Genomic DNA, 18,853 nt, shown 5'->3' with positions numbered 1-18,853 from the left:
TTTTTAAAGTTATTTTTTCTTTTTAGTGAAATGGCAAATAAATGAGGAAGAAAATAAAGTTGTTCATTGTTCATTCTAGTATGGGATGGTGTTTAAAAATATAAAACTTAAGCCTATAAATAAAAGAAAAATAAAAAAAATTAAAAAATAATAAAAAATAAAAGAAATCTAATCTCTTCTGGGAACAACTCAGTAGTAAGTCCTATAATATAATACACTGCATAAGTTCTAGATAGCTTAATTTACTGTGCAACTGAAAAAAATATTTTATGGAAAATTAAGATAATCTTCTTGACTGATATACATATGGGAGGGTCAAAATATCTTTTCCATTCATAGTTTTTAGAGTCTGGCCTAGTTATTACTGTCAATTTCTTCTCAGAGGCCGATTACTAGTGATAGGAGATGAAATAAATGGACAAATTAGGGAAAAGCAATTACTCAAAAAAGCTAGAAAGAATGTGGGAAAGAGGAGAGCAGGGGGCTTGGAAAGGTGAGCCTTGACACCACACCTTCTATTGCCTCTATGGGTGACTGGATTGAGAGTGGCAGGAGGGGCCTCACTACAGAGATGGTTCTGTTGAACTTGAAAGCCCATGGACAGATACAGAGGTGTTAAATGTCTAACTCGGTAGTACTTAAGCTCTGCCCTGGCTCAGTCCCACGAGTCCCAAGAAGCAGTTCTGTTCCCTGTGTTAATGACTCACCTGCAGGGAATTCTAGGCAGTAGCTTCCCATGGGTGGACGGAACTGTTTCACCAGAACGATACATTCGTAATGAAGAGTTCTTTGTAGCACTGGGATAATCATCACACCTGTCATCAGGAAATAAAATGATGCCCCTGGGCCTGACCAGGTGGTGGCGCAGTGGATAAACCTGGGATGCTGAGGACCCAGGTTCGAAACCCCAAGGTCGCGGGCTTGAGCGTGGGATCATAGACATGACCCCACGGTCGCTGGCTTGAGCAAGGGGTCACTGGCTCAGCTGGAGCCCTCAGTCAAGGCCCATATGAGAAGCAATCAGTGAACGACTAAGATAAGTCCCTAATACTTTCATTTCAATCATGCCAGCAATCTGTTTTACACTATCTGACTAAAACTCCTGTATTTAAGAAGTACTGCATCTAGCCATGGCCAGTTGGCTCAGTGGTAGAGCGTCAGCCCAGTGTGTGGAAGTCCCGGGTTTGATTCCTGGTCAGTGCACACAGGAGAAGTGCCCATCAGCTTCTCCACCCTTCCTCCTTTCCTTTCTCTCTACCTCTCTCTTCCCCTCCCACAGCCAAGGCTCCACTGGAGCAAAGTTGGCCCGGGCGCTGAGGATGGCTCCATGGCCTCTGCCTCAGGCCACAATGGAGCAACGCCCCAGATGGGCAGAGCATCGGCCCCTGGTGGGCATGCCGGGTGGATCCTAGTTGGGCATATGTGAGAGTCTATCTGACTGCCTCCGTTTTTAACTTCAGAAAAATACAAAATACAAAAAAAAAATGCTGCATCTGAATTTGCCATCAGCAATAGGAAGTTGAAAGCCACAATATTGGCAATTAACTTAGAAGTTACTCTCACTTAAAAATGTAATTAAAGAAAAAGTAATCACACTGCCCTGTTGTTTATAAATCAAGTGAGTTCCAAGTTACTTGGCTTAAAAACAAAACCCTCCACTGGGTTCTAGAAAACTCCAGCTGCCCAGGAGGAACATCCCTCCCCAGAACGTGCACACTTTCCCAGTAGGGAAAACAGCACTGGGCAGCTACTGTTCCAGTAAAAAAAAACAAAAACAGGTGGGAAAATAAAAGGGAAAAACAGTAAGATGTATTCCCCAACTTCCCCTAGATCAGAGGTGAGTTTCAGGATTGTTTCTGGGACCTTTGCAGTCAAAGCACTCACACCTGGAAGGGAAAGTGAACTGAATGAATAGTCATTTCCTAATTCCATTTCCTCACCAACTATAAACTACATGGTTGAGAGCATGGAGGAGTGCGAATAAGTTTTCCACACTAAAGGCTCTCACCTAGATCCCTGAACAGAATACAAAGGTTTTCCCTGAGTTGTAACATATCCAGACACAGTACGTGGCTTCAAGTTCTACTGATTTGTGTCTGGCTATAATTATTAGTGCATCTTCCCCTCAAAAACACTTTCGGAGCTTAGATAACAGAAGCCAGAAGTTATTTATAAAGAAAGACTGACTTAAGTTATACAGCACTGCAAAAATGAATACTAGATTTAAAGATAAAAGATCACAATTGAAGATAACTCTGCTTGGGATCTTGGGTTACTGTAAAAGACAAACCACAACCGTCCTGCACCAGCCCGCTGCAGTAATGTGTAGCAAGTTCTTTCAGGGAGAGCTATGATAAGTTAGCATGCGTACCATCAGCCGACTGTCCTTTCCTAGTTGTCCGTTTCACAGTTTCCCAAGTTCTGTTCAGGCAGAGGAGAAAAAAATCATTAGCAGTAAAGAGGAGAATGTTCTTAAGTTTTGTGTGTACAGCCAGAACTTTACAAATGCAAAAGCATGCAAATATACTAATGATAATGGTCAGTGAGACCACAGCAATAAAGATCTGTATTTTTTTAAGTTGGGCTGTCTCACAGCTTCTGAAAATTACTAAAGAAAACCTGCCACCTGACATTTAGCCCTCTGGGTCCTGTCACTTGAGCTGCCATTCAAATCAATTCTTGAAATACTTTAGTTTGGATCATAAATCTTCAGGGGAACAGCACAGCAGATGACTACAGCTTTCAAAGCTGTTAAGCAATGTATGCACAACAAGCCTCAGTTTTATTCTGATATGCAAAGGTTGTGAGTTCTATCCCCAGTCATGGCACATACAGGAACAGATTAGTGTTTTCTGTCTCTCCCTCCCCCCTTTTCTCTAAGTTCAATAATTTTTAAAAAAGGATACTTTGCATAATGAGAGCTAATGAGTTATTTAAACAATTTAAAATTTTAAATCTGTGACTTCCATTTATTAACCAAGGAATTCTTAAATTTAGGAGAGTACTCTACTTTGCGTGTGTGACATCTAAGGGGAAAATGTTTCTAGAGGAAAATGAGGTGAGTAACAGCAGGTTCCTGCTCCTGTTTATGGCTTTATTTTTGATTAGCTATTTGTTTCAGAGGAACACTACTAAAAATCCAGTTATCAGAACACTCATGGTGTTTGCAGGGCAAAGGGTATGTGAGAGAAATTCCTCCTTCATTCCCATTTATTAAGTAGGAAAAAAAGTAGTGGTAAGAGATGGGAGTGAGGAAAGAAGTAATTTTGGATCTAAAGAAGACATCTAGGTGGATCTGGGGATTGTGATAAGAAAGACATCAGCATCTGTCTGCTACTAACAGTGAGTATAAGATGTACTACTAACAGTGAGTATAAGATGTACTACTTGGAGGAACCCTCCTACTTTCCATCTGGTTGTCCTTAAGGTGTGGATCTTGCCACATTGCTATTTAAAAAAATTTCAGATATTTACCAGTAATCTAGTTTTATAAAAACTTTCTGTAAACTGTAGATCTTTCAGTATTATACCTAAATTCTACAGGGCAAGTATGTCAAAATGAATCTATGAAAGTCAAACAGACTATTATGACAACTCATAGCTGCCCAACATCCCTGTTAGTAGCAAGAAGCCAACCAACAAGCAGTTCTGATAAGTCAATAATACAGATTGCAAGAGACAACACCTTTTGGTATAGCTCTTTCTGCTGCCTCTTAAGGTTAGTCCTAAAGACTGAAGAAGACAGTGCTGGAAAAAGCACTGAAGGTCCCATTCCAAATACACTAGGAGTAAGGAAAACAAAAAGAGTAGCATCATTATAGTGGTTAAGGTGAGGTCAGTAAGCAGTAATGAGCCATCAATTATGAGCAATAATATATAAATTCATTTATAAAATATAAGACACTAGAATAGGAATACCACGAGAGCTCTATTCATCTTAAAGGGACTCAGAGTGTTGGACATTGGACTGAATCAGAAAATCTTAGACTCCACTTATCTACTAGGTAATCCCATTAGCCACAACCTCCTTGAGACTATTTTCTCATTTGTAAAACTAGGGAAAAAAGGGTACGCTATTTCACAAGCTCAGGCTTTTTTTTTTTTTTACAGGAACAGAGAGTCAGAGAGGGTGATAGATAGGGACAGACAGACAGGAATGGAGAGAGATGAGAAGCATCAATCATCAGTTTTTCATTGCGAGACCTTAGTTGTTCATTGATTGCTTTCTCATATGTGTCTTGACCTTGGGTCCAAGCTGGTGAGCTTTTTTTTTTTTTTCTTTTTCTTTTTTTTTCTCAAACCAGATGAGCCTGCACTCAAGCTGGTGACCTCGGGGTCTCGAACCTGGGTCCTTCCGCATCCCAGTCCAATGCTCTATCCACTGCGCCACCGCCTGGTCAGGCTGCTTTGCTTTCTTCCCACTAGTAAACCAACACAAGAGGTTGGAAGGGCCACAAGAGGATGACTTCAGTTCTGTCTGAATGTCAGTAAAGGGGCATAATGCCAGCATACTTTTACACTTCTAAAACTAATTTCAGCCTGACCAGGTGGTGGCGCAGTGGAGAGAGTGTCGGACTGGGATGCTGAGGACCCAGGTTCGAGACCCCAAGGTTGCCAGCTTGAGCGGGGGCTCATCTGGTTTGAGCAAAGCTCACCAGCTTGGACCCAAGGTCTCTGGCTTGAGCAAGGGGTTACTTGGTCTGCTGAAGGCCCGCGGTCGAGGCACATATGAGAAAGCAATCAATGAACAACTAAGGTGTCGCAATGCACAATGAAAAACTAATGATTGATGCTTCTCATCTCTCCGTCCCTGTCTATCCCTCTCTCTGACAATCTTTCTGTCTCTGTAAAAAAAAACACCCCAAAAAACCCCAATAAAACTAATTTCATAGCCTCTTCCATGAATAAGACAGTGAAACAAAGGATTCTCAAAGTGATATTTTATCCCTACGTACATGTGTTTATATCAGGTAATAGATGAAACATAAATGTATAAATTGTAGCCTACTGTAAAGTATAGAGCTTCATTCTCCCAAGGTTGACATTCTGTATGAAATGTCAGTGCTTCATGGAAGACCTCTTTGGAGGCCAACAGGAAGACTGGAGGCAAACATGCTTTAAGTAAGCCATATTAAGTATGGCAGTTTGGTAGACTTTAGAGCCTGCTCCCAAATTACTGAAGCAGACTCTCCATAGGTGAGACTTCATGAGTATTTTGAAAATAATCCCCAAACGATTCTAATGCACATCTCCAATTATGATGCCAGAACAGAACAGGTGAAGAGATGAGCTGGTACAAACCAACACATGCTCCTTATATTAGTGGTAAGGGTTTTATTTTGTGTTATAAACTTAAACAGCTTTATAGGGAAGAAAACCAAATGATATCTTTATAAATTGGGTTTTAATCTCTGTCTATAGTTTCACAAATGTAAGGACATCGGGACATACTGTGCTCCCTAAGGTGTAGGCCTTGCCACATTTCTGAATCCCCCATTTCCTTCACATTTAGCTCTACATACCAAACTGATGTTAAATAACAGGTAATATACTCTTCAACTCTGTTGTTGCATCATAGTTTGCTTGGCTTTCTTTTGAGTTTTAATTTAATGGTGCTATGGATTTCTTTCTTTCTTTTTTTTTTTTTTAGTGTCCTTAACATGTTCACCAAGTCCAAGTTGGCACCAACACCATTCCAAATCCCTGCGAATGCACTGGTGCTATGGATTTCTTACTGTTTTCCACAGGTCTCCAACATTGGGTCTTACTAAAATTTTTTGCTAGTTTAATAGATATAATCAAAAGTTGTTTAAATTACTGGCAAGTCTGTTTACTTTTGCACTGATGATATAGTTCCTCACAGAGGAACTTTGTATTCTTATTTGATCACTTAAATAAGTTTACTGTGTATTAATAAATTTATATCATATAAACTACTAGATACTAAATTTAGTTACATTTTTGAATTTTCTCATTCTGTTTTATTCCTTTTTATTTTTCACTAAGTAAATGCTTACTATATTTTAATAAATTTTTTTTCTGATACTTATGAAAAATTGCTAAACAGAAAATCTGAAGAAAAAAAATGGTTCTTCACAAAGCTGCTATTAATATTTTTCTGGTTTTCTTTCTAGCTTAGCTTTTTCTTACACATTATTTTGCAGCAATTAAAAAGTATACAACCTATTTTGTTATCAGCTTATTAACTTGTCTCATATTGCTATGATTGTCTTCATAATCTGCTGTATAGATGGCTACATAGAATTTATCAAATGAATACACTATGAAATTACTTTCTTATTTTTAGAAAGTTCAAGATGCTTTCAATTTATGTTTTTAATTTTGATGAACATTTTTCAGGCATAAATATGATTCCAAAAATTTTTCTTAAGACAGTCTCAGATCCCACAAAGACCTGGATTAAAACAGCCCCCGCCCCTGGCTGCACCAGCACCATATTTTCATGGCGATTGATACATATGCGAAATGCTTTACAACAGGGGTCCCCAAACTACGGCCCCATGGGCCGCATGTGGCCCCCTGAGGCCATTTATCCGGCCCCTGCTGCACTTCTGGAAGGGGCACCTCTTTCATTGGTGGTCAGTGAGAGGAGCATAGTTCCCATTGAAATACTGGTCAGTTTGTTGATTTAAATTTACTTGTTCTTTATTTTAAATATTGTATTTGTTCCCTTTTTTTTTTTTTACTTTAAAATAAGATATGTGCAGTGTGCATAGGGATTTGTTCATAGTTTTTTTTATAGTCCGGCCCTCCAATGGTCTGAGGGACAGTGAACTGGCCCCCTGTGTAAAAAGTTTGGGGACCCCTGCTTTACAAGATGTTTTCCCCCCCCGTATACACTACCACAAGTAAGATGTAAGCATGTAACTTTTACCTCAAACCTAGCTACGTTTCCTCTTTAATTCTATTTTAGAGATTAGAACTGGTTTAATTAGAAGAAACAAACCTGTAAAATTAATTCTTTTGCTGCTTTATCAGCTTAAATTAGGCTTGTCCCCAAAGTTTTAGGTTCACACTAATCTATTTGGGGAGAGTGGTGTTAAAATAGCTTCCTGACTGTAACAAATTTACAACATAATTTTATTCAGAGATTGTAAGTGATTCAAACATGTTAACAGTGGGAAAACAAGTTTACTGGATTCTTTATTTAAGAGTTTACATTGAGGAAAATATCAATGTTTATGCCAAACTAAACAGAATTTGAGAACTGCAAGTAACTGAGAAAGAAAAAATGTAGTTTACCTTGTTTTACCAGTAGGATCCATGTAAGTTGTTTTCTCAAACTTGACCCATTTTCCTTCTGCAATTAACTAAAAGGAGGTCCGAATTAGATAAATTGGGAAGCTTTCAAACTGAGTTGTTTTTTATTTAGAAGGTTTTTTTTCCTCTTCACGTTTTCTCTTATGTTCCTTCCAAGTAGCACGTTTCCCTCCCAATAATTCCTGTACAGGTTTTCAGTTGCAAGTATTAAAAGTTGTTTTCCTGTAGGTATTTCTCTTGTTTGGACTTTTGGAGGTAGTACTGAGAGGTGAAAAGGAATGACAGTCGAAAACTCCCAGGGGTTGACTGGGGAGGGAGAACTAGAAGGGAGCACAGGGTGTGCACGGTTCTCTGGAGGGCTCCTCATAACTGGCCTCTGATCTGGGTGCTACTCACACAGGCATGTGTGTTTAGGATGTAAACTCATCAGTGGCATTTTATTTTCAATGACTACACAACAAAGTTGACTATGGGGAAACTGTCCAATGACTGGGTTTCTAATAATGATATGTGGGTTCCCACCCAGTATGAGTGGCATCCTCAGTATCGTTCTGCCTAGACATTGAGAGGTGTAGGGTTTCAGCACTAACCTACCCATTGCACTATACTGCACTAACAGGAAAGGGTAACTGGGTACATAAAGCAATAGATGCTTCTGGTTGTCCTTCTTACTGGGAGCAGCCTACTAATTACCAGTAGATCTGACAGATAACATGGATTTTTTTTTTTATTTCTTTAACAGGAAAATACTGATTTTTAGTTTTTGCATGTCATTCAAATACACAATTATAATGTCACACATCCCTATATGATTTTCCTTTTATGTATTTTCCTTTTTTTCCAAAGTGTACAGAGTGAGGGACATATAATATTTAGTAGTTCTACACAACAATAATTCATACCCTTGTAAAAATTTTACATCTTTAAAACATTTAACTGAAACATCCATTTTTTAGCTTTGCTATTCAATTGTTTAAGAATTAAAACTAGGTTGTCAGTATATAACAGTGATTACAACTTCATTTTCTTTTTAAACAAATACTTTTTATCACAGTCACTTGATTAAACTTTTAAATACCTTTTTAAAATTAATTTTTAAATTGAATGTATTGGGGTAACACTGGTTTACAAAATCATGCAGATTTCAAGTGTACAACTCAATGAAACATCTTTTGTACACCAATTATAGTATGTGCCTATCACCTGAATTAATAAAGGTTTCAGTATTGTGCTTTAAAAAGAAGAGAACTGTGGCCTGATTGGTGGTGGCGCAGTGGATGGAGTGTTATCCCAAGATGCTGAGGTCTTGAGCACTGGCTTATTGGCTTGAGCCTGGAGTCACTGGCTTGAGTGTGGGATCATCAACATGATCCCAAGGTTGCTGGCTTGGGTCACTGGTTTGAAGCCTAAGGTTGCTGGCTTGAACAAGGGGTCACTGGCTCAGCTTGAGCCCCCCACTCAAGGCACGTATGAGAAGCAACAATGAACAACTAAAGTGAAGCAACTACAAGTTGATGTTTCTTGTCTCTCCCCCTGCCTGTCTCTTCCTGTCTACATCTCTCTCTGTTTTTCTAAAAGAAAATAATAATAATAGTATTGCAGGGAAGTGAATCACAAATTTTTAAGTTACTTTTTTTTTAAAGCACATTATGGAGGCCAAGAGGGCAAAGGAGTTTCCACTGGGACAGACTCATGCCTTGGTTTTGACTGGCATTTAAGTTGGAGTTATACCAGTTTAAAGTACTTGATATAGCCCTGGCAGATAGTTCAGTTGGTTAAAGCATCATCCTGAAGCACAGAGGTCACCAGTTCAATCCCTGGGCAGGTCACATACGAGAAACAAATAACAGAGTAGGCTGAACTTGCCAAGTATATCATAATTGGCACCCAATCTCTGGTACATGGAGCCGTAGCTTCCTTAGTCTCCCTTGCTTGATGACACAGAGTTCTCTCAGGGGATTCTCAGAAAAGAGGAAGGTTTATCTGGATATTCATTAGTTTTTCAGAAAAATATAGAGGCACAGAGCTGAAGTTGTATGAAAACATTCTGTCTAGAAACATCTTCTGTTTTTCAATTACCAAAGATATTTAAAAAGCTACCTTTACTCTTTAAAAGTAATAGTGCCCTTATTTTCCTTCTAATTTTTTGCCTGAGTAGTTTCTCTGAAAACCATTATTTACAAAATGCTCTCTGTACATCCCTGCATCTTTCATGTTATTTTAAATTTAATATTTTTCATTGTAGATTTTAAAAAACTACTTAGGGTTGTGTATATAAAGGTGTAAAATAAGCAACAGACAGGTATATGTTAGATATGTGCATACACATAATTCAGGGTACATTTACATATATAAAGTTGCAAAAGATCCTGAGCCACAAATAACTTCTAGGAGATTCCAAAATGCAATCCTCAGTAAGTCTCATTTGTAGCACATAACCATTCCAAGACAAAGCAGCATATACAGAATAAGCAAACTACAGCAGGCTCAAGCAAAATTTTACAACAAATTTTCTAAAAGTTTGCTATGCTGACCAAAGATATAACTACTACAGCCCTGATGGGTTGGCTCACTGGTAGAGCGTCGGCCTGGCGTGTGGAAGTCCCGGGTTCGATTCCCGGCCAGGGCACACAGGAGAAGCACCCATCTGCTTCTCCACCCCTCCCCCTCTCCTTCCTCTCTGTCTCTCTCTTCCTCTCCCGTAGCCAAGGCTCCATTGGAGCAAAGATGGCCTGGACACTGAGGATGGCTCCATGGCCTCTGCCTCAGGCGCTAGAGTGGCTCTGGTTGCAACAGAGCGATGCCCCAGATGGGCAGAGCATTGCCCTCTGGTGGGCGTGCCGGGTAGATCCCAGTCGGGCGCTTGCGGGAGTCTGTCTGACCGCCTCCCCGTTTCCAGCTTCAGAAAAAGACAAAAACAAACAAACCAAAGATATAACTACTACAAAGAAAGCCCCCCCCCCAAGTATATTTTGTCTGCTACACACAATGAAAAGTAAACACAAACCCAGCCACTGTTCTTTACTCAGTGATGCCAGGGATGCAGAAGCTAAAATGGAAATTTTCATTGTCATGTGGTCTGAAAATATGAATAAGACAAGTAAATGACTTCCATGTTAGCATAATTAAACCTGGATGGTAAGTCTCCCATTTATGTTAGTAGATGTTGCTGACAACTTTTTTTATTTTTTCAAAAGACAGAAAGACACAAGGGCAGATAAGAAGGGAGAGAGGTGAGAAGCATCAACTCATAGTTGTGGTGCCTTAGTTGTTCATTCATTGCCTTCTCATGTGCCTTCTTTTGGGAGGCTCCAGCCGAGCCAGCAACCCCTTTCTCAAGCTAGCGACAGTTGGCTCAAGATAGGAACCTTTGGGCTCAAGGCAGTGACCATGGGGTCATGTCTAGGATCCCATGCTCAAGCTGGAGACCCCGTGATCAAGCTGGATGAGCCCACACTCAAGCTGGCAACCTTGGGGTTTTGAACCTAGGTCCTGAGCATCCCAGGCCAACGTTGTACCCACTGCACCACTGCCTGGCCAGACTCTGACAATTTTTTTTTTTTGTATTTTTCCAAAGTTAGAAGTAGGGAGGCAGTAATACTCTGCCTGTGCCTGACCAGGATCCACCAGGCATGCCCACCAGGGGGCGATGCTCTGCCCATCTGGGGCATTGCTCTGTTGTGGCCAGAGCCATTCTAGTACCTGAGGCAGAGGCCATGGAGCCATCCTCAGTGCCCAGGCCAACTTTGCTCCAGTGGAGCCTAGGCTGCGGGAGGGGAAAAGAGAGATAGAGAGGAAGGAGGGGAGGAAGGGTGGAGAAGCAGATGGGCGCTTCTCCTGTGTGCCTTAACTAGGAATCGAACCCAGGACTTCCACACATTGGGGCTGATGCTGTACCGCTGAACCAACTGGCCAGGGCCAACTCTGACAATTTTATTGTGAGAAATTTATGGTGAGAGAAATGGTTACTCTGAAAGTAATCATGTTGACGCAATTAAAAGTTCCCTTAACTTTAAGTTAAATGGTCTTAGAAGAGTACCATCAAGGTAAGCAATGTAAGTATTTAAATAAATATAAAACTAATAGAAAATTTCAGTGTAGAAGCAAGAATTATTTCATTAAAAGCAACTTTATTGTTTTTGCTTTTCCCTACTGATTAAACAAATTGAACAGAATTCAGAACACACTACTGAACAAAATGTAAAAAAAAAAAGTCAACAAGAAGCAATCTGTACACAGTGTAAATCAGTATACAGTATTGTATGAGAATGAGACTGATTGGCTTTAAAATGAATTTTCTGCTTCAAGGCCAACATCTCCACAAACATCTGTGGAAGTATTGTTAGGGCATGCCCACTTCCTCATGATGCTGCATTTATGTAGGGTTTTCTCTAGAGGTCTTAGGAGCCCTTTCTTGCAGTACTCACAATGGTGAGGGTAGTCTTTCATATGAATGGGAATAACATGTTATTTAAAGCCTGACGCCCTGGCCGGTTGGCTCAGTGGTAGAGCGTCGGCCTGGCATGCAGGAATCCCCGGTTCGATTCATGGCCAGGGCACACAGGAGAAGCACCCATCTGCTTCTCCACCCCTCCCCGTCTCCTTCCTCTCTGTCTCTCTCTTCCCCTCCCGCAGCCAGGGCTCCACTGCAGCGGAGTTTGCCCAGGCACTGAGGATGGCTCTGTGGCCTCTGCCTCAGATGCTAGAATGGCTCTGATTGCGGCAGAGCGACACCCCAGATGGGCAGAGCATTGCCCCCTGGTGGGCATGCCGGGTGGATCCTGGTCGGGCGCATGCGGGAGTCTGTCTGACTGCCTCCAAGTTTCCAGCTTTGGAAAAATACAAAAAAAAAAAAAGCCTGAGCCATCTGCAGTGTGTACTCATAGTATTCACAGTGATATTTTCCTGCCACTGTGTCTTCATGTGCTTTTTAAGCTTATTCTATTGTCTAATTCCCTTTCTACATCTCTTACACCTAAATGGAAGATCTTTTGTGTGAATAGAGAATATTGTGACTTAGCAAAAAATGGATCTGAAAAAATTTTTTAATTTTTCTGAAGTGAGAAGTGGGGAGGCAGATAGACAGACTCCTACATGTGCCTCAACCGGGATCCACCCAGCAAGCCCACTAGAGGGCAATTTTCTACCCATCTGGGGCTGTTGCTCTGAATGTAGCAACTGGAGCCATTTTAGTGCCTGAGGCAAGGCCATGGAGCTATCCTCAGCACCCAGGCCAACTTGCTCCAGTGGAGGCTTGGCTGTGGGAGTGGAAGAAAGAGGTAGAGAGAAAGAAGAGGGGGAAGGGTGGAGAAGCAGATGGTCACTTCTCCTGTGTGCCCTGACCGGGAATCGAACCCAGGACTTCCACACATTGGGCCGATGCTCTACCACTGAGCCAACTGGCCAGGGCCCAGATCTGCAATCTTATAAATCACAGTGTCTATACTGGTGCATCTTTTTTTTAATCCTTGTGGGCAGCCACAGGTTCTTTCTTGTTCTGAAGGCATGTGAAAGCCTTTATCACATGTCACACTTATGGGGGTACTACTTTGTATGAACTGAAATTATATGTTGTTTTAAATCAAGTCCAAACTCTTGTGGTTGCAGTGCAAACACTGGTGTGTTTTGCTTTCTTAGTGAATAAAGAGCATGTTGCTGCACTCTGATATCTGAGAAAGTCAAAAGACAGATGTCACACTTGAATGGCATCTCTTGACTATGCTTAGTTCTTACATGCATGTTCAAGTCAGAACATCTGCAGACCTCTAATAGCAGTACTGGCATTGGAACAGCTTCTCCCGGGTATGGAGTTGCTAGGGTTTTTGAACTCTGATGGGTGAGGAAAACCTTTATCGCATTCCTTGCAAATATGACAGAAATTCTTGCTGTGGACTGCATTTTGTTGGCTCCTCTTTCCTTATTTACCATTTTGTGAGTAAACAGAGACCCAGCATGAGAGAAATGCTTCCCACATTCATTGCATTCAGTGGTCTTCTCTTGCTGGTCAGCTTGTGGCTGTCTAGGTGGTTGTGTAATGGAGGATCTGTGGTGTTCTCTTTTGCCAGCATCATCCAAGGAAATCATAACGTAGTCCTCATAGTTGCTCTTGTCATCATCTTGCTAGTCCACAGGGATCCACTGGAATCTATGGCTGCTCAAGAGGCACACTCTGCTACCAACACTTCTTCTGAAACTACATCAGTTGTCAGACGACCAGTGATGATTTCTGCCTCTATAATATCATGAACCTCATGTTCAACATGCCCAACATGAGACATATGTATAGATTCACTTGTCAAGATGTGGTTTGGTATAGACATTGATGATGAAGTAATACTGGAAGCTAAAACTTCATCTGGGACAGTGCAATGTTCTAAAGAAACTTCTTCAGTTATATCTGAGTCTAGCACTTGTTCAGGAATGATGACCGTTTCAAATATATCTGCTTCCACAATATGTGGGCACTGAACATCTTTAACAACATCTTCAATAACATCTTGGATTACAACCAAGTCTCAGTCATCAGGAAGAAAGTTATACAGCATTATGTGTGAATCCACAACCTCTGAAACCAAAATGGTTTCTTGTACTCCACAATTTGATCACCATCCATGTGTGCAGCATCAGCGCCCCATAGGACTGTTGTGATGCTCAAGTGGAAAATACATGGAAAGTGTTCTGAAAAACTGTTGTATCAAAAAAAATGGCCCTTGTGGTTGTAATTCAAGTCCATTCTTATCCGTGGCCTTTAATTTTCAGTCACTACTCCTCACACCTGCAGCCTTCACCTTCTAGGCAGACCTCACCCTTGTGTGGTACCCCACACCTGCTGCTATGTCAACCAGCGGCTTCTCAACCACCACCTGGGCTACCAGCTGACCCTACTCCAACCCCTAGCAGCTTACAGAGTACACCGCTGCTGTTGCTCAGGGCAGCCAGGCTCCCCTGGGCCTAACTGCAGCCTCCCTGGGGCCTGCTGAGCACCCAGCCCAGCATGGAAAGGCGCCTCAGGGGCCACCCACCAGGCCGGAACCAACCAGGCCCTGTGGTCTCGGTAGCACTTGGAACTTACCAGACCAAATAAGGGACAGTTTAAAAAAAAAAAAGGTTTCAAGATCAGAGTTCCAAGATGAAGGATTTAAATTTTATCCATTGCAAAAGTTCCTATAGGAAGAGACTTTTTACAAGCTAAACTTTGCACAGCAAAGGAAGCCATTAACGAAATGAAAAGACAGCCCATTGAATGGGAGAACATATTCACCAATACATCTGATAAGGGCTTAATATCCAAAAAACAATCCAATTAAAAAATGGGCAAAGGACCTGAATAGATATTTCTCTAAAGAAGACAGAAGGTCCATAGACATATGAAAAGATGTTCAGTGTCACTAATCATCAGAGAAATGCAAATCAAAACAACAGTGAGTTATCACCCCACACCTGTCAAAATGGCTATCATCAATAAATCAACAAACAAGTGTTGGTGAGGGTGTGGAGAAAAGGGCACCCTTGTGCACTGTTGGTGGGAATGCAGACTGGTGCAGCCACTTTACAAACTGTGGAGTTATCTCAAAAAATTAAAAATGGGAGTGACGTCACGGAAATGGCGCCGTGAGCAGCGCGTCCGACAGATCTCCCCAAAATCTCAACAAATTTATCAACTAGAAACAGAAAAATTTATCCTCGGAGCATCCCGGAGTTCCACACACACACTGAAAGTGAAAGGACTGTTGCCAAGGAGGGAATACACCTGTGGTGAGTCAACCCACACGTGCAGCTGCCCGCGCCGCGGTCCGCAGAGTCCTGGCCACCGGAGTGCACTGAGAAGCAGTGCGCGCGCCCCGTGCCACGGTCTGGGGAGTCCCGGCCACCGGTGTGCACTGAGAAGCCATGCGCGCGCCCCGTGCCACGGTCTGGGGAGTCCCGGCCACCGGTGTGCACTGAGAAGCCGCGCGTGCGCCCCGTGCCACGGTCTGGGGAGTCCCGGCCACCGGTGTGCACTGAGAAGCCATGCGCGCGCCCCGTGCCACGGTCTGGGGAGTCCCGGCCACCGGCGTGCACTGAGAAGCTGCGCGCGCGCCCCGTGCCGCAGTCCAGGAGGGGTGCCAAACCTGTCTTTCCTAGTCAGGAGATTCTCTCCGTGGGCGGGGCACCTCACCCAGCCATTCAAGCTAACAATCAAGCATTGGGGGAGGGGCGCGCAGGCAGCCTGAAATACCTTCTGGAGCACAGATGCGGATCCAATCACTGAAATTAGCTTAACCCACGAAATCTGCGCACCCACGGGGCTCTAATTGATAAGATCTCTCCCAGTTCAGCGATCCAAGACAAGAGGCATAATATTTTTCAGTGCCTTTCGCTAAAGGGGCGGGGGCAACTTCTGATTGACAGAGCCTCCATATTCAGGGATATACCTAACAAGAGGGACTTGGCAGATATTAAGATCTATACAGCAAGCAGCGAATAGTGCATCTTTTCCCCAGCCAAAACAGGCTACAAAGTGTGGAAAGCCTGGGTTGAGTGGTCCAACTGAATGGTAGGTGCTGAACAGTCACCTTGACAACAATTGACTCCCAGCCCCACCTGATTACGCTGGAGGCTCTGACTGCCAGAGCCTTACCCAGAACCTTGCGCTGAGTGAGGATAGAGTGGAGATTTCCCAGCTCTTTGAGCCTCTTACTCCCCAGACAGAAGCAGTGGCAGCCTCATAGCTGGATCACCAGGTTGCTAGTTCAGGAAGGGGAGACTAGGGGAGAGACTCCAGGAAAGCAAACTCTCTCATTGTGGACTCTGCAAACGCCAACAAGCCTTGACTACCAGCAAGACTAAAGCCAATTATATGACATTGCCATAGAATCCCATCAACTGCAAATCCCTACCTAAGCGTGACACAGGGGCAGAACCTGGGGTACAGAGTCACCGACCAGGAAGAGGGAGAGAAAAGAAAAAGGAAGAAGTTAACCTCTCAAAACCAAGAAAAATCCACAGACTTTATAACTTGTTCTACTAATTCTTTGTTGTTGTTGTTTCTTTCTTCTTTCTTATTGCCTTTATTATTATTTGTATTTCCTCCACCTCGGTCCTTTTATTCTCTGCCCATCTTATGCTACCTTTTTCTTAAACTACACTACCCATGAGTATTACATTTTATGTCTTTTCTTCATCCTTACTATCCTTTAGGGTTACACTTCAAAACCCTTAACTCTCACTCTCTCCCCTTTTGTTTTCTTTTTGGTTTTTTTTTCCCTTTCCTTTTTTTCTTCCTTCGTTTCTCTTGTTTTCTTATTTTTTCCTTTCTATTCGTTTCTTCTTTTCTCCTTTCACTTTTCCCCCCATTTAATCCTCAATCACGAACAAATTATTTAATTTGGGACTCAAGTTTTTTTGTTTTTTTTTTTGTTGTTTGTTCTTTTTTTTTCTTTTTCTTTCTTTTCTGCTTTTGTTCTTGGTTTTCCTTTATTTGTTTGTTTTTGTGGCATTTTGGGTACTTTTTACATTGCTTTTTAACTCACTAGCATTCCTCCCAACCCAAAGTCTCCATTGTATTTAGTCTTCGCTCCACTTAATACAACAGATTTTTACTTATTATTTTTATTTTTTCTACTTTAAATATTATTATTTTTTCTCTCCTTTTTTCTGTTTCCCTCTTATCCCTCTCATTATATCTCTTAGTCGACCATCACTTACAAGCAAATCATTTTATGCTTGTCTAAGATATTCTCCTTTTTCTTTTTTTTGCATTTAGTAGTTCCCTACTCCCTTTTTTGCCCCTAGAACTCTTCACCCCAAATCAGGCCCTCCGTTATAGGCAGTTTTTGTTCCATTTAGCATAATGTAATTCACAGGTCATCACGATATTTCCCTAAAGAGGTGAGGGGAGGGGAGGAGAAGAAAGAAAAAAGGGGGAAATAATAAATTATTACTTTTTTTGTGTGTGGAGTGTTTTCCTTTTTTAATTATTTTTTTATTTTTTTCCCCTTTTTATTCTTTATTAATTCTAATTAACACTATCAACAAGACCACCTTCAGATGCCAATAAGAAAAAGGAAATCGAATATTATGGATACAAAAGATAGAGAGGTAACACAAATAGATGTGGAAAAATCTATGGAGAAAAGATTTAACATATTGGAAGCCTTGGAGCCAAATGACAGAGAATTTAAAATAGAAATCTTGAAAATTCTCAGAGATGTACAAGAAAACACAGAAAGGCAATTTAGGGAAATCAGAAAACAACTCAATGATCACAAAGAATATATTACCAAGGAAATTGAAACTATAAAAACAAATCAAACAGAAATGAAAAACTCAATTCACGAACTGAAAAACGAGATAACAAGCTTAGCTAATAGAACAGCCCAGATAGAAGAAAGGATTAGTGAAATAGAAGACAAGCAACTTGAGGCACAACAGAGAGAAGAAGAAAGAGACTCAAAAATAATAAAAAACAAGAAAGCCCTACAGGAATTGTCTGACTCCATCAGAAAGAATAACATAAGAATAATAGGTATATCAGAGGGAGAAGAGAAAGAAAATGGAATGGAGAATATACTCAAACAAATAATAGATGAGAACTTCCCAAACCTGTGGAAAGAACTAAAGCCTCAAATTCAAGAAGCAAACAGAACACCGAGTTTTCTTAACCCCAACAAACCCACTCCAAGGCACATCATAATGAAGATGACACAAACCAATGACAAAGAAAAAATTCTAAAGGCAGCCAGGGAAAAGAAGAATACAACATATAAAGGAAGACCTATTAGATTATCATCAGATTTCTCAGCAGAAACTCTACAAGCTAGAAGAGAGTGGACCCCAATATTCAAAGCCCTGAAAGAGAGGAACTTTCAGCCAAGAATACTATACCCATCAAAGCTATCCTTCAAGTACGAAGGAGATATAAAAATATTCACAAATACAGAAAAGATGAGAGAATTTATCATCAGAAAGCCCCCACTCCAGGAAATACTAAAGGGGGTTTTCCAACCAGATTCAAAGAACAAAAGAAAACAAAACCACAAGTAACAGCTCCACCAAGAACACAATAAAACCAAACTTAAACTGTGACAACAAAAGAAAAAAAAGGGGAGAAAAGATGAACATTAACAGTAGCAAAGGACGATGAAGCGCAGAAATACTCATAAGAAAGGGTACTACAATGAATATGGTAGGTACCCTTTTCATTACTTAATGGTAACCACCCTTGAAAAAACCACCACAAAAACACTTGACTTAAAAAAGGTAGCAACAGAAGAAAGAAGTATGGAATACATACAAACAAAAACAAACAATAGAAAAACAAAAGAGAAGAATCAAACAAGATACAAAACTAACAGAAAGCAATTTATAAAATGGCAATAGGGAACCCACAAGTGTCAATAATTACACTAAATGTAAATGGATTAAACTTACCAATAAAAAGACACAGAGTAGCAGAATGGATTAAAAAAGAAAATCCAACTGTATGCTGCCTACAAGAAACTCATCTAAGCAACAAGGATAAAAACAAATTCAAAGTAAAAGGCTGGAAAACAATACTCCAAGCAAACAACACCCAAAAAAAAGCAGGTGT

The 18,853-nt window shown here is 41.1% G+C and overlaps 1 protein-coding gene and 1 non-coding gene across 2 annotated transcripts in view; both read right to left on the bottom strand.

Annotated features, from left to right (window-relative positions):
• NUDT5 (nudix hydrolase 5) overlaps positions 1 to 18,853 on the bottom strand; it is a 58,660-nt gene that overhangs the window by 12,751 nt on the left and 27,056 nt on the right. The window contains exons 3-5 of the mRNA XM_066233119.1: positions 7,264 to 7,331; positions 2,372 to 2,421; positions 708 to 815 (exon numbers count right to left, since the gene is read on the bottom strand). Of these exons, the coding sequence (XP_066089216.1) occupies positions 708 to 815; positions 2,372 to 2,421; positions 7,264 to 7,331 (226 nt within the window). The remainder of the gene's footprint in view (positions 1 to 707; positions 816 to 2,371; positions 2,422 to 7,263; positions 7,332 to 18,853) is intronic.
• Positions 12,616 to 12,691, bottom strand: TRNAI-AAU (transfer RNA isoleucine (anticodon AAU)). The gene has a single exon. It is a non-coding gene; the product is annotated as a tRNA-Ile (tRNA).

The sequence above is a fragment of the Saccopteryx bilineata genome, chromosome 5 (genome assembly GCF_036850765.1).
Source record: "Saccopteryx bilineata isolate mSacBil1 chromosome 5, mSacBil1_pri_phased_curated, whole genome shotgun sequence".
Lineage (NCBI taxonomy): Eukaryota > Metazoa > Chordata > Mammalia > Chiroptera > Emballonuridae > Saccopteryx > Saccopteryx bilineata.
Note: the sequence above shows the minus strand (reverse complement) of the source record. Positions and strands in the feature narration are given on the sequence as shown.